This window comes from Macrosteles quadrilineatus, unplaced genomic scaffold (assembly GCF_028750875.1).
Source record: "Macrosteles quadrilineatus isolate MER2022 unplaced genomic scaffold, UCM_ALF_1.0 Scaffold_1__1_contigs__length_201487025, whole genome shotgun sequence".
NCBI classification, from domain to species: Eukaryota; Metazoa; Arthropoda; class Insecta; order Hemiptera; family Cicadellidae; genus Macrosteles; species Macrosteles quadrilineatus.
Window position 1 is genome coordinate 74139704 of NW_026542594.1, and position 12093 is coordinate 74151796.

The window sequence follows — 12093 nt, forward strand, 5'->3', positions numbered from 1 at the left end:
GTATTTTAGCGTTTTTTTTGTATATTTTAGCCAGGCGTAATTTTGAAACTAGTTGGGATATCAAGTTGAATTTTGGTTTTTTTCTTAGTCTCTACAGGATGTATATCAAATTTCTTAAAAATCGGAGATGGTCAGATTTTGATTTAAATTGTGTTGATTTGATACGGATTCACCCTACATAAAATATAAGGTTTTGAAAGTAAGTAGGCCCACTCTTTTAAATAGGTTTATCGTTTATCTTTTCAAATTAAATCATAGAGTTACAGTATTTTTAAACACACAACACCATTTATACACTGTAATGGTTGCTTGGGAAATTGAACCCTCTTCTAACATATAAGGAAAATAATGTTACTACACTAAGAGGTAAAATTAAGTTTTGTTTCTGAAATTAATAATAGCCTAGTTGCACAATATTTTCATACAGCAGATATAAAAAAAACAGCATTATTCTCTTCTGCCTCCTTCTCCTCCCATTGCGAGGCACGGGTAGAGCAACTTGTCCACTTTTAAACCGGTTATAAAGAAAGTTAATCTTTAACACTGGACCTTTGAAAGCACTTTCCTTAAATAGAACAAAGGGTAGAGCATAAATGGTAATTGCCTTTTTAACTACCATTGTCACTCCATTGGATGGTAAGCTTTAAAATGACACCTCAATCTTAAATAGGCCTATATCAGTTAAAGAGGGGTTGTGGTTGTTTGGTTGGTTGAGTTAAGGTTGTGTTGCTAGCCTAGTGGTTAGCGTCTCGGACTTCGGTGCAGGAGGGACGGGTTCAATCCCCGCTACGGTTTTAAGTAGGTATTTAGATTATTTTACTAAATTGATTACAACAATTTGCTATTACCTTTTTTAGTAGAACTATATCACTAATTTTTCTGATTTCCTTTGCATCAGCAGTGTTAGAGAAAAGTTCAACATAGGAATGAGGTGCCTCATTCATACAGAATCTGCATAAAATTAGCAGATCATGTTGTCCGCTGTATGGATTTTCTGATATTTTCAATGTTAGACTCCTCAACTCTTTAGGTTCCAAAAGTGGCTTGGTGTCTAAAACCCATAACAACATCGCAACATTCAACAATACTTACTAAATAGTTAAAAAAAAATAACCATATTTTTTTAAATAGTATATTACACTTCTATTCTAAGGCTACCAGTGGACACCGCAGTAAGTTAAGTACAGTATATTACACTTTTTCTATCAACTACAAGGCCGGATAGTAGACGTGATAATGGTATGGTTAGTTCCTGCTCAGCAAGCCTTGCATAGGATTTCACGTGAGGAGAGTTTACACCTTCAAAGATGAGTTGCGTAAAATATTTTTTCCCATACTACCAGCATTAATTTTTACAAGTTTTGCCAATTTAGACATGTAGACTAACATAACATCATAAATTAATTTTACTAATATTTCAATCATTTCGCCACTTTGAAAACACTAAATACTCTAACTCATACCTGTTTTAGGATATGTCATGCAACAGATTTGAGCTGATTTCTTTTGACTTAACTATTAGGGGCCATACACATATTACGTAACGCTTGTAGGGTGGGGGGGAAGGGGTATGGCACAGCGTTACGCTGAGTTATATGGTGGTGGGGGGGGGGAGGTTTGGCTTATGCTACGTAACGAACACATTCCTCTTTAAAAATACAAAAATAATCAAATTGATATCCAAATCAGTTAGTTAAGATACCATACAAATAATCGGTACAGCTTTGTTTTTTGTAATTGTTTTGTGGTTATAAATTAAAGCTTTGTTTTATTTGGGATAACTTATTTTGTTGTTTATTATATTATTAGTAACAATCTTGTTTGTTTGTATCAATTTCGCTTTGATTATAAAAATGTTATTAAACAAAAGTCATTACAAGATTAATAATTTATTTCAATCCATACAGTATTCTATTAGTAAAATTTAAAATTATGTTTAAGCTGTTATTAAAATCTACTACAATCGAGTTACGTAACGCAAGGGTGGTGGGGACTCTATTGTAATGCATCTTCTGTAATAAACTCATTTGTAAATGATACAATACTCTACACAATGGGCGTTGTCAAATGGAAGTCATTCAAACTACTGAATTATTTATATAAATTTATCATACTCCAGCTGACATAGCTTTGGTAGGGGGGGGGGGTTTGATTTTGCCCTTTCTATAAAAAACGACTTTCTGATCTAAAAGGAGTACATAAACTATCTGCTTACTGTGTATTGTGGCGAAAACATCATTACTCAGATACCGTCACAATTAAAAGCGAGAACAGAGTGGAATGGCATTCCGGGTTTTCTTTTCAGACATGTACAAATAAATGCACTAATCTAATTCTGTGTATTGTTTCACTGTTTTTTGTAGAGCCATGTCTGCTGGTTGAGTGTAGTGCTATTTTTAGAAATCAACATTAATCCTATAAATGTGATGGGATGAATTTTTAACTTAAGGTCCCTTTTTGGTTGAAGTTACTCACTAAGAAATATTATTTTTGAGAAGTGAGAAGTACCTCCACAAACCTTAAAATGTTTACTGACAAATTACTTAGTTGATAATTTGACATTATTACAATCCATATCACAGCCCTGGGACTCCTTTTAGGACAAATTTGTCAATTTTTACTTCCGTCTGTAGTCCAAAAATTGTATCAACATCTATGATGTTGACTAGTTTCCTTGCAAATGCAACATTGTCAAAAGTGTGCTACACGCCAGAAAATCAACATTGAAATTATTATTTGAATGACAAATTTATAAAATCAGTAAAAGTTAAAGACTTTGATAGTCGGATTAATCCTTTTATTGTATATTGATATAAAATATTTTGAGAATAGTTATTAAGACTACTTTTAAGAAGGGCACCACCGGTAAGCCTCCCATAGTCTTAAATAAATAAATAAATATATCTTTATTGTCACATAAAGGTTTTTAAAAAATTTGTCAATACTGTAATATATTTTGTTTACAAGAAATGAGGCAAGGCTGCTTTTAAAAGACGTTTTGTTTATTAAATCTTTATATTTTGGTTACAGTTTATTAACAAATTTCTTTTCCATATATTTTGGTGTTTTTCCTATTAATTTTAATCGGTGAATCGGAAACTGAAAATTCTTTTTGAAAAGGGTGTTATTAATGGTGTATCTTAATTTATTAAAGTACAGTAACAAAAAAATGTTAGTTTTTAATATCCATACAAGTGTGCTGGGTTTGGTTGATCTGCAATCACAAATAATTATGGTTGATATTGAAAAGAAAAAAAATACTTATGAAAAAGATAACCATAGGCGTACTTAGTATCTAGGATTGATGTGAAAGATGTGTATGGATTGAGATTAGTATCAAAATCGAATGTGTACCACATCCAATTGACTTTAAGTAAGTGTAACGACAGATAGTTAAGTTAGGATAGAGTTTGCAATAATCTAGCTGCTTGTTAATTTGGGTTAAGTTGAACAACATAACAGAGTCAAGATTTAAATCAGTTTTTTTTATAAACAAAACAAATATTACTAAGCTTATAATACAACTATTTAATATTTTTGTTAATGTACAAACCATTTTTAACTAATTTTAACAATACTTACAATACGTTAGAGGAAACTGCGGCTTCTCAACAGAAAATTCACCAAAGTCAAAAATACACTTATCCATAACGTCTCCTTCAAGCAATTCAATGCTTAGGAAATCATCAGGAGTAGAGGTACAGTGGTCTGAAATACATTAGCTATCAAGAATTGTTGGTTATTGAGACTGTATGTGTGATAACAACGAAACAACCAGGACAACCCCAAGCGTAATTAGACACCCGGGTCGAGGTTTCAATCCGTGTCTCACACTACAAAAGGGTAGGCCTATTTGCATTTTTTTGTGCCAGTAGACCTAACATCCGATATATCAGATATCTTGTAAGTAATTTTTATAAAACCTAATACATACTGTATTGAGACTGTTTAACAATAAGAATGGGGTCAATGTAAACAATGTTAGTAATGTTAGTTATGCTGTTCGTATTAGGCCTAAACTGCAGGCATTCCTCTACCATAATTAAACAGATTAGGGTAAAAATACACATACAGCGATTCAGAGCGGAGCGGGAGGGGCGATACAGAGCGAGCTGTAGCAGCGCGACTGACGTGCCACACATGCAGCGACTAGCGAGAGCGACACGAACGGGAGCTCGATCATTTCCAAGATATCACATAGTAAGTTTGCACGCAATTTGCAGTACGTGGCTAAAAACATTCATTTTGCACGCTTCAAACCGATATGACTGGTTGCATGGAGTGAATGGAGGTACATTTGTTTCCAGCTCTTAAGAAACATTAATCGCGATTCATGCAATACATGTCTACCTTGACCTTTGAATACATTCTTTCAAAAAGAGAAGGTTCGAAAGTTCGAGAAGGTTCCTAAACGCTCCGTGTAAGTTCCTTTTCTGGTAGAATGGGCATACAGAGCGGCCTACTGGCTAAAGTGTAACTAAAAATGTTCACAAGATCGTTGCACACTCCGCTCCCAAAAGCTAGAAAATCAAACGAGATTGTTCCAAAGTTATCCACTTCGCAACAGCTGTTTGTGTGCACATTACTAATTGATTGTATGTATAGGTTTGATTTTGTCGCTCTAAATCGCACCGCTCCGCTCCCAGTTGCATATGTGTGTTTCTACCCTTAGACTGTTCTGCAGTACACACATTTCAAGATTTTAGTACATAAAACTTCATATTTAGTATATGGACCAGCATTTTTTATACAAGTTCATTTATATGCTTTTCAAAATACACAAACTTCCGACAACATCCATATTTTTATTCAAACACAATTTGTTTGCTAAAAGTGAAAAAAAATTAAAATAAAAAAATGTTTTCTCTGTAAAACAATACTAGTTTCAAATGTCAACATTTCACTAACACAACATAATAAAAGTCCATAGAAGAGCATAAAACAGAAAAACATCTTTGAAATTGGTTTAAAAAAATTGTATTGCACATATATTGAATGCCTACTAATTATTCCTTTTTTACACTACCGTTTTGGAACACCGTCTCGCTAGGTGCTGCCGCCAAAGGGCTAGAGATATTTGTATTGGTAAGAATGCAAATTAAAAACATCACTTTGTTTACATTAAAAAAAAATACTAATTATAATAGAGAAAATAAAATATAACAAACAAAACTTGCGTTAACAAGCCTTTTGACTTAACAAACAGCATTAAAATCACTACACAAATTTTAACACACAATGTATTTTTCCTTGCTTTGGCTTTTGAAAAAATGTTAAAATGTTCAACTGTTTTGAAACTTTATTATCTATGGATAAAATTGCCAACGCATTTAGCTTGGCTCAATTCGGTGTTATTGTAGATCGTAGATACGTTTTGATTAGTTTCAACTTGCTAAAACTTTGCACTTGCCACAGTAAGGGGTGTTGTCAGCAATATTCTCAAAGCAATCCACATGTTAGTAAATAGGTCTTTTTGATCTTGAGATTTACCTAATATTATTTAGCAACTTGAGGGGAAGCTCAATATGTCTTATGTTCATCGTGACCGTAGATTCATTAGTTTTTAGAACAATGATTGATTACATGGTTATGATTTTTCCTGTAAAACACCATGTTCACCAATAAAATTGTTTTTAGGATAAATATATTTTTACTATTACAATCCACAGGCCTGGAAACAAAATAAGTAAACTTATACAAAATAAAATTTCATAGGATATGAACAGCCTTTGCGATTTTTAATACACATTAAAAACCTATTTGTTATCTTTTTGGTAATGTAGCCTAACTGTAGCTTGTGAGCTTTTTAGTCTTCAATTAACCTAGTATTGTAGACTATCGATTATCCACGTGTGGATTAACCACAATAAAAAAATCAGAATTTAACAAAATACTATGCATCTTAAATTTACGTTATACAGCGACAGCTACAGTAATATATTAAACATGAGGAGGCCCATCATCTCGCAAGTAGACTGCAAAGTTACTGTTATTTACTTGACAAACCACTGTTTACAACTGACAAATCGATGAGACATTTTTTATACTTGTTTGATTTTTTTTAACTACGGTACTAGGCCTATGCAGAGACTTTCCAATAATTTTTATTTTGGAAAAAGGTATGTAGCCTATATGGTGTTTAAAATGTGTTATTATTATCTAATAAATATAGATGCAGATATAAGGACAAAAGACTGCAAAAGTTACCATTTATAAAACTTATTTTATACCGATAGTTCCCAATGGTGTAGAAGTTTGGAATATAACAGAGAAGGAATGGAGTAGGGTTCAGGCGGGGGGAAATGAAGTTTGTAAGAGGTATTCAAGGAAAAAAAGATTAGGCCTAAATAGAATTAGCAATGAAAAAGTTGAGAAGAGGAATAGTTGAAGAAAGTTTGAGAGAACGAGTAGAGAAATCGAGATTGAGATGATTTGGCCACTTAAGAATGGAAAATGATAGAATCCCCGAAAAATTAGTGAACTTCACACGAACGGAAGAAGACCAAGAGGAAGACCTAGAAGGAGGTGGAAAGACGAGGTGAGATGAGATGTTGAAACAAGAGGAGTGCAGTGGCAGTTTGTGGAGGAAGAGAGGAATCGTGAAGGGACAGAAGATGGAGAGGCCTAGTAAACATCCAGACCCAGAGATAACCTCAACGGGAGAGGATATGGATTTACATGTATTATTACCTAAACCTGTATTAAAGCTTACTTATACATTCTCTTAGTTGATTTCCAGGCATTTTAGGTTGGGTTAGCAATTTTGATTATCCACGATCACTCAGCCACACATTATCATGGATATGGATAATCAAGAGTCTAATGTAAATAAAATAAAAGTTACTATAATTTTAACAGATGGATTAGACAAGATTATTTTGTTTATATTTTCTAATAGTAAGTTATTAGTTTCATCAAGGTGGTGAATAATATTGTTATGCAATGCACTAATAACTGATAAGGTTCTTCTTAAAACACATTGCTATTTAGTGGGGTCGTATAGCTGCATATGATGGCAGAATATTTCAGTTCTGGCAGAGAGGCTGCAATTTTAGGTGGTTATAGTATACAAGTTTCTGAACCTAAAACCGCCCAGACCCCAATTTTTAAGGACCTCGGTCGTCCGTAATGACGTCATCAAAATGGCGGCCGTAAGAGGATGCTGGGTCCCCATGAATTGGCTATAATGACCGAATGCCTGAACCGATTTTCATGAAATTTGGCACAAAAGTGCTTGAATACATTATCTCGGCCTGGTTTGAAAATGGTCAAGTTTCATCAAGTCATTTCAAAATGGCGGCTGTTCAAAACTAAAAAAAATATGAGGAAAATAATTGTGAATTGTTTTATACAGGGTGAGTTTCAAATGAGTTCCCCCCTACTTTTTTATACATTTCTTAACCCTCCGAGTGTCACGCGTCATAAAAACGACGCACAACACACTTTGTGTAGGGTCACGCGTCGCTTTTAAGACGCACAAACATCGTTTACGGCGAAGGCTCTATGACTGACTGAATCGGATTGAACTGGATCGAGTTAGGTATCGTTCTTTCCGTAATATTTTAAGCTTTCTCCAGAGGTCTGTCTCTAAGCGCTATTCATTTTAGTTCCGAAAATATTGTAGCAGACAGCTGACGTGCGTGTATTTGTAAACAGCTAGGTTCCCCCGGACCGATGACTGATGTGTTTTATTACGTTTATCATTGTTTTAGTGTTAAAAATCAAAAGTAGTGATATACGTGGTGCATTATAAGAAGATTTAAGTGGTTTTGAAGTGCTGGTTGATGATCCTGAAGAAGTAGGTAGTGATATTGATGTAAATTATTGGCCAGATTCCTAGCTATGGTTAGGCTATGCATTCTTAGCTAAACGCTATGTACTGAAATCCGTTTTTCGCTCATAACTTATTTATTTGATAACTTACCTCGCTATATGATTATATATTTGTAATCCTCATTAAATTTAGAACAAAGTGGCTATTTTCAAATATTTATAGGCCTATAATTTATACAATTTCATTGAGCGCGAACTTATTTTTTTTTTTTAAATTATCGAAATTATATTTTTTTTTACCTAAAAATTTTTTTTTTGAAAAAATGTTCCTTATGTTTTATATATAATATTGAAGCCCATGATTTTCCAAACAAAATGGTATATAGAACATTAGAATTAACATTGTTTTAAGCTTCTCAGATCCGTTTTAATAAAACCTTGCAAAGGGGCCAAAAATAGGTGGACATTAAGGCCTAAACTATGGACACTCGGAGGGTTAAGATATCAACTCCGAACTAGGTCAGATAATTGTAGAGTAGCGAGTACTTAATTTTGACTGGGTTTTATTTTATCCGTTTTTTGTTATCAAGCTTTCTTGATAAAATATAACAATTATTTTGATTTAAAATGTCAATATTTCAAAAACCAAATATGACAATGAAAAACGGATTGCGGCATTGAATTCAACATAAAAAAGTAGTTCACAATGATGGGTCACAACACCACCTTCATATTTAAAATAATTTATCACACTTCAAAATGGCGGATCCAAGATGGCAGCTGAAAAAAATGCATCCTTCATAACCGAGTGAAAATAGGTCAACAATAAAAGGTGGTGTCCACTTATCTTTATCCAGCACTATTTTGAGATTATGGCCTTAGTTTGTAAATGCACAATGTTATAATGGACTAAAAATAAAGTTATAAAAAGTTATCATAACTTTAGAATGGATAAACATTTTTTTTAACGGATTGCAGCATCGTATTCAGTGTAAAAGTCTTGTTTGAAACACAGCCGCCATTTTGAAATGACTTTGATGAAACTTGACCATTTTCAACCCAGGCCGAGATAATGTATTCAAGCACTTGTGTGCCAAATTTCATGAAAATCGGTTCAGGCATTCGGTCGTTATAGCCAATTCATGGGGACCCAGCATCCTCTTACGGCCGCCATTTTGATGACGTCATTACGGACGACCGAGGTCCTTAAAAATTGGGGTCTGGGCGGTTTTAGGTTCAGAAACTTGTATACTATAACCACCTAAAATTGCAGCCTCTCTGCCAGAACTGAAATATTTTCCTGCTACCCAACCTGACTAATTTAATAAAATGAGATATAAAGCCTCCTACCTTTATACTGTGATAACTGTGATTCAGACCTCGATGGGACCAAACTGCAAATATTATTGACTAGCGATTCAGACCTTGATGGAACCAAACTGCAAATATTATTGACTAAAACAGTTGGTATAGGGTTGAGTCTTCTTTTCAAAACTTTTTTAGTGCCATCAGTAAACCACTTATCCTCAAAGTGGTCTTCACAGAGTCTCCAATATCTATTTTTGCTAACTTGTTTGGTTTGTAAATCAGTTCTTCCGGTATTCTCCAACCATACTTTACATCTGTAACCACCAAAGTAGGCCCTTACTACACACACAAATCTATAAAATGCTTGAATCACTATAAATGCATATTATCAACAATAAATAGCACAACTTTATGAAATAACCACCCTAAAAAGTTAAGTATGGTATAGTAGAACCTCGATAACAAGTCACCCTTGATAACAAATGTAATTTTCAGTGCCCTTGAATTTATTTAACCCCTGATCGTTATTGCCAACCTTGATAACAAGTTGTATTTAATAATCTCCATGACAGTCTTGTGATACAAGTTTAACTGCTAAAAATTTCTGTAGCTTAACACTGTTGTAGCGTTACACCACACCAATGTCCATGCCCTCCTATGACAGAGCATATTTTCAGATCATATAGTTCCATGTGTATGGCCCTTGAATTACTATACAGGGTGGTAAAAAGTCCCAGGACAGTTAAATATTTTTAAAAATAATGCAGATAGAGCTACAATACTTGGTACAAAGTTACAGGGCATAAAACTCTATTTTAACACATATTCAGTGATCCAATAACTCTTCAGGGGAACGGCCCACAAGAAGTCGGAAGAAAATCTTAAATGGAAGCATAGGTCAATATGCACATCGAATTAAAGGTCTTTTTTAGTAGAATACAATGTCGCAAACCGCACTTCAAAAGGTTGATCCTGCGCAAAATGGCAGATGTTCAAAGATTTCTTGATTCCGCCATTTTGAATCTTTGAACGACTGCCATTTTTTACTCAGGCATTCTTTCAAGCTTGAATTTACGGTATCGTAATCTACTAGTGAAGACCTTTATTTTGATGTGCATAATAATAATAATAATAATAATATAAGGGTTGCATATCGACCTATGCTTACGTTAACAATTTTCTTCCGATTCCTAGGGCTAAGCGTTCCCCTGAGGAGTAAGCGTATAATAGCAATGTAAATTAAATGAATCTTTGAACAACTGTCATTTTGCGCAGGATCAACCTTTTGAAGTGCGGTTTGCGGCATTGTATTCTACTAAAAAAGACCTTTAATGTGATGTGCATAGTGACCTATGCTTCCATTTCAGATTTTCTTCCGACTCCTTGTGGGCCGTCCCCCTGCAGAGTTATTGGATCACTGAATATGTGATAAAATAGAGTTTTAAGCCCTGTAACTTTGTACCAAGTATTGTAGCTCTATCTGCATTATATTTTAAAATATTTAACTGTCCTGGGACTTTTTTACCACCCTGTATAATGACTAATAATTATTTTCATACAATTTACCTCGTCAAGTTATCCAAATTGTTGTAGATGTCAGGTTAATAACCTACATGTTTCGCCGTTAATACGGAATCATCAGGGTTATTTAACATATACGTCATTGCTGTAACACAAAAATAAATAACACGAAACGAACATTTAATTACTATTGATAGGACTATCACTCGATACAGATGGCCCCGGCGCAGCTAGCAGACTGTAGTGTCACACTCCTTCCTCGTCCATGTTATCAGTAGGACAAAAGTCAGGTGGCCGGTTACTTCCACCAACATTCCTGATGGTGACGAGGTAAATTGTATCATATTAATAATTAGTATCGGGGACAGAGTCTTGCTCCGTTGTGGTTAATTGGGTTTAATTGATTTAATCGTAAACAGACATTTTAAGTTATAGCTTACAAAAAACATTTGTATTACATTTACAAACCATAAGTAAGTTTAGATATTTGATAGTAATAAAAAGGATAAATACGCGTAGTACTTCCTGGTTTTACTCAGCGACCCAGGTTTCGAACCTAAAGGTTCATTTTCAAGCTGATACCTTGGTTAAACTCCTTCTAAACACACAAATCTATATATTTAATACACAGTTGTAACACTGTTTTCTCAGTAATTGCTGGACCGATCTACAAGATTTATGTCTCAAATTAAAGGGGATAGTGCGTAGATTTGCCGAACTTCCTTAGAATTTACGTTTTTTCTAAGGGCTAAGACCTACAGCCCTTTAAAGGCCGAGTCAATACAATTCTTATTGAAGAATATAATACACAGTTTATAAATTATTCGTCAGCTGTTTAATGTTTGTCAGACATTTGTTATTATTTTTATAACCTCACTTTCAGTATGCAATTATTAAACTTGGAGTTTCTGTTTATAAACACGATTTTGATCAAGGAAAGTGTATTTGTTAAATTATTTTTGAAATGTTTTAGTTTTCCTGGAAAGTGATCTGAAGGAAAGTGGTAATTGAGTTTAAGTTTGAGTATGGAATGTGAAATAATACCCATAGTAGGGAACGGAAACTTATTGTTTTGATCAATATAATTTATTCTCTACGGCCACCAGAATAATCATGGGGAAATCCGCTTGCAAGTTGTACACATAATTGCTAATGAGTGGGAAACATACAAACATTTTATAGTAAGTGACGAATCTTACTCAAGATCAGTGTTAGACGTTCAGTGGTACCAAACTTTACCTTCTCGAGATGGCGAGTACGCTGGGATACGTGGAACTACAATATATCAGTGAATTTTTTTCAAGTACACAGGGAAGTTGCTTGAGAAACTGAGACTTACCATTCGGTTCTGGCGAAGAAGTAGCCTATGCGACTTGATGTTTAATGGCAATGTTGACTCGGGTCATTATAGCGTTATAAAACTTTATCATTAACCCCAGGGTGTGAAAAGTACAAAAAGAAAAAGAAAAGGTAATCATTAACCGGGCGTAA

General features: G+C 34.1%; 1 protein-coding gene across 9 annotated transcripts in view; it reads right to left on the reverse strand.

The window, feature by feature from the left end:
- Nucleotides 1–12093, reverse strand: part of LOC128983602 (uncharacterized) — a 96564-nt gene that overhangs the window by 33371 nt on the left and 51100 nt on the right. For 4 of the 9 annotated variants that reach the window (XM_054402955.1, XM_054402951.1, XM_054402958.1 and 1 more), the window contains exons 3-5: nucleotides 9124–9395; nucleotides 3583–3708; nucleotides 849–1051 (exon numbers count right to left, since the gene is read on the reverse strand). In XM_054402955.1, the coding sequence (XP_054258930.1) occupies nucleotides 849–1051; nucleotides 3583–3649 (270 nt within the window). In that variant the 5' untranslated portion in view covers nucleotides 3650–3708; nucleotides 9124–9395. Of the gene's footprint in view, nucleotides 1–848; nucleotides 1052–3582; nucleotides 3709–5490; nucleotides 5600–9123; nucleotides 9396–10647; nucleotides 10748–12093 lie in introns of all 9 variants that reach the window. The other 5 variants (XM_054402952.1, XM_054402956.1, XM_054402953.1 and 2 more) reach the window with 4 other exon arrangements.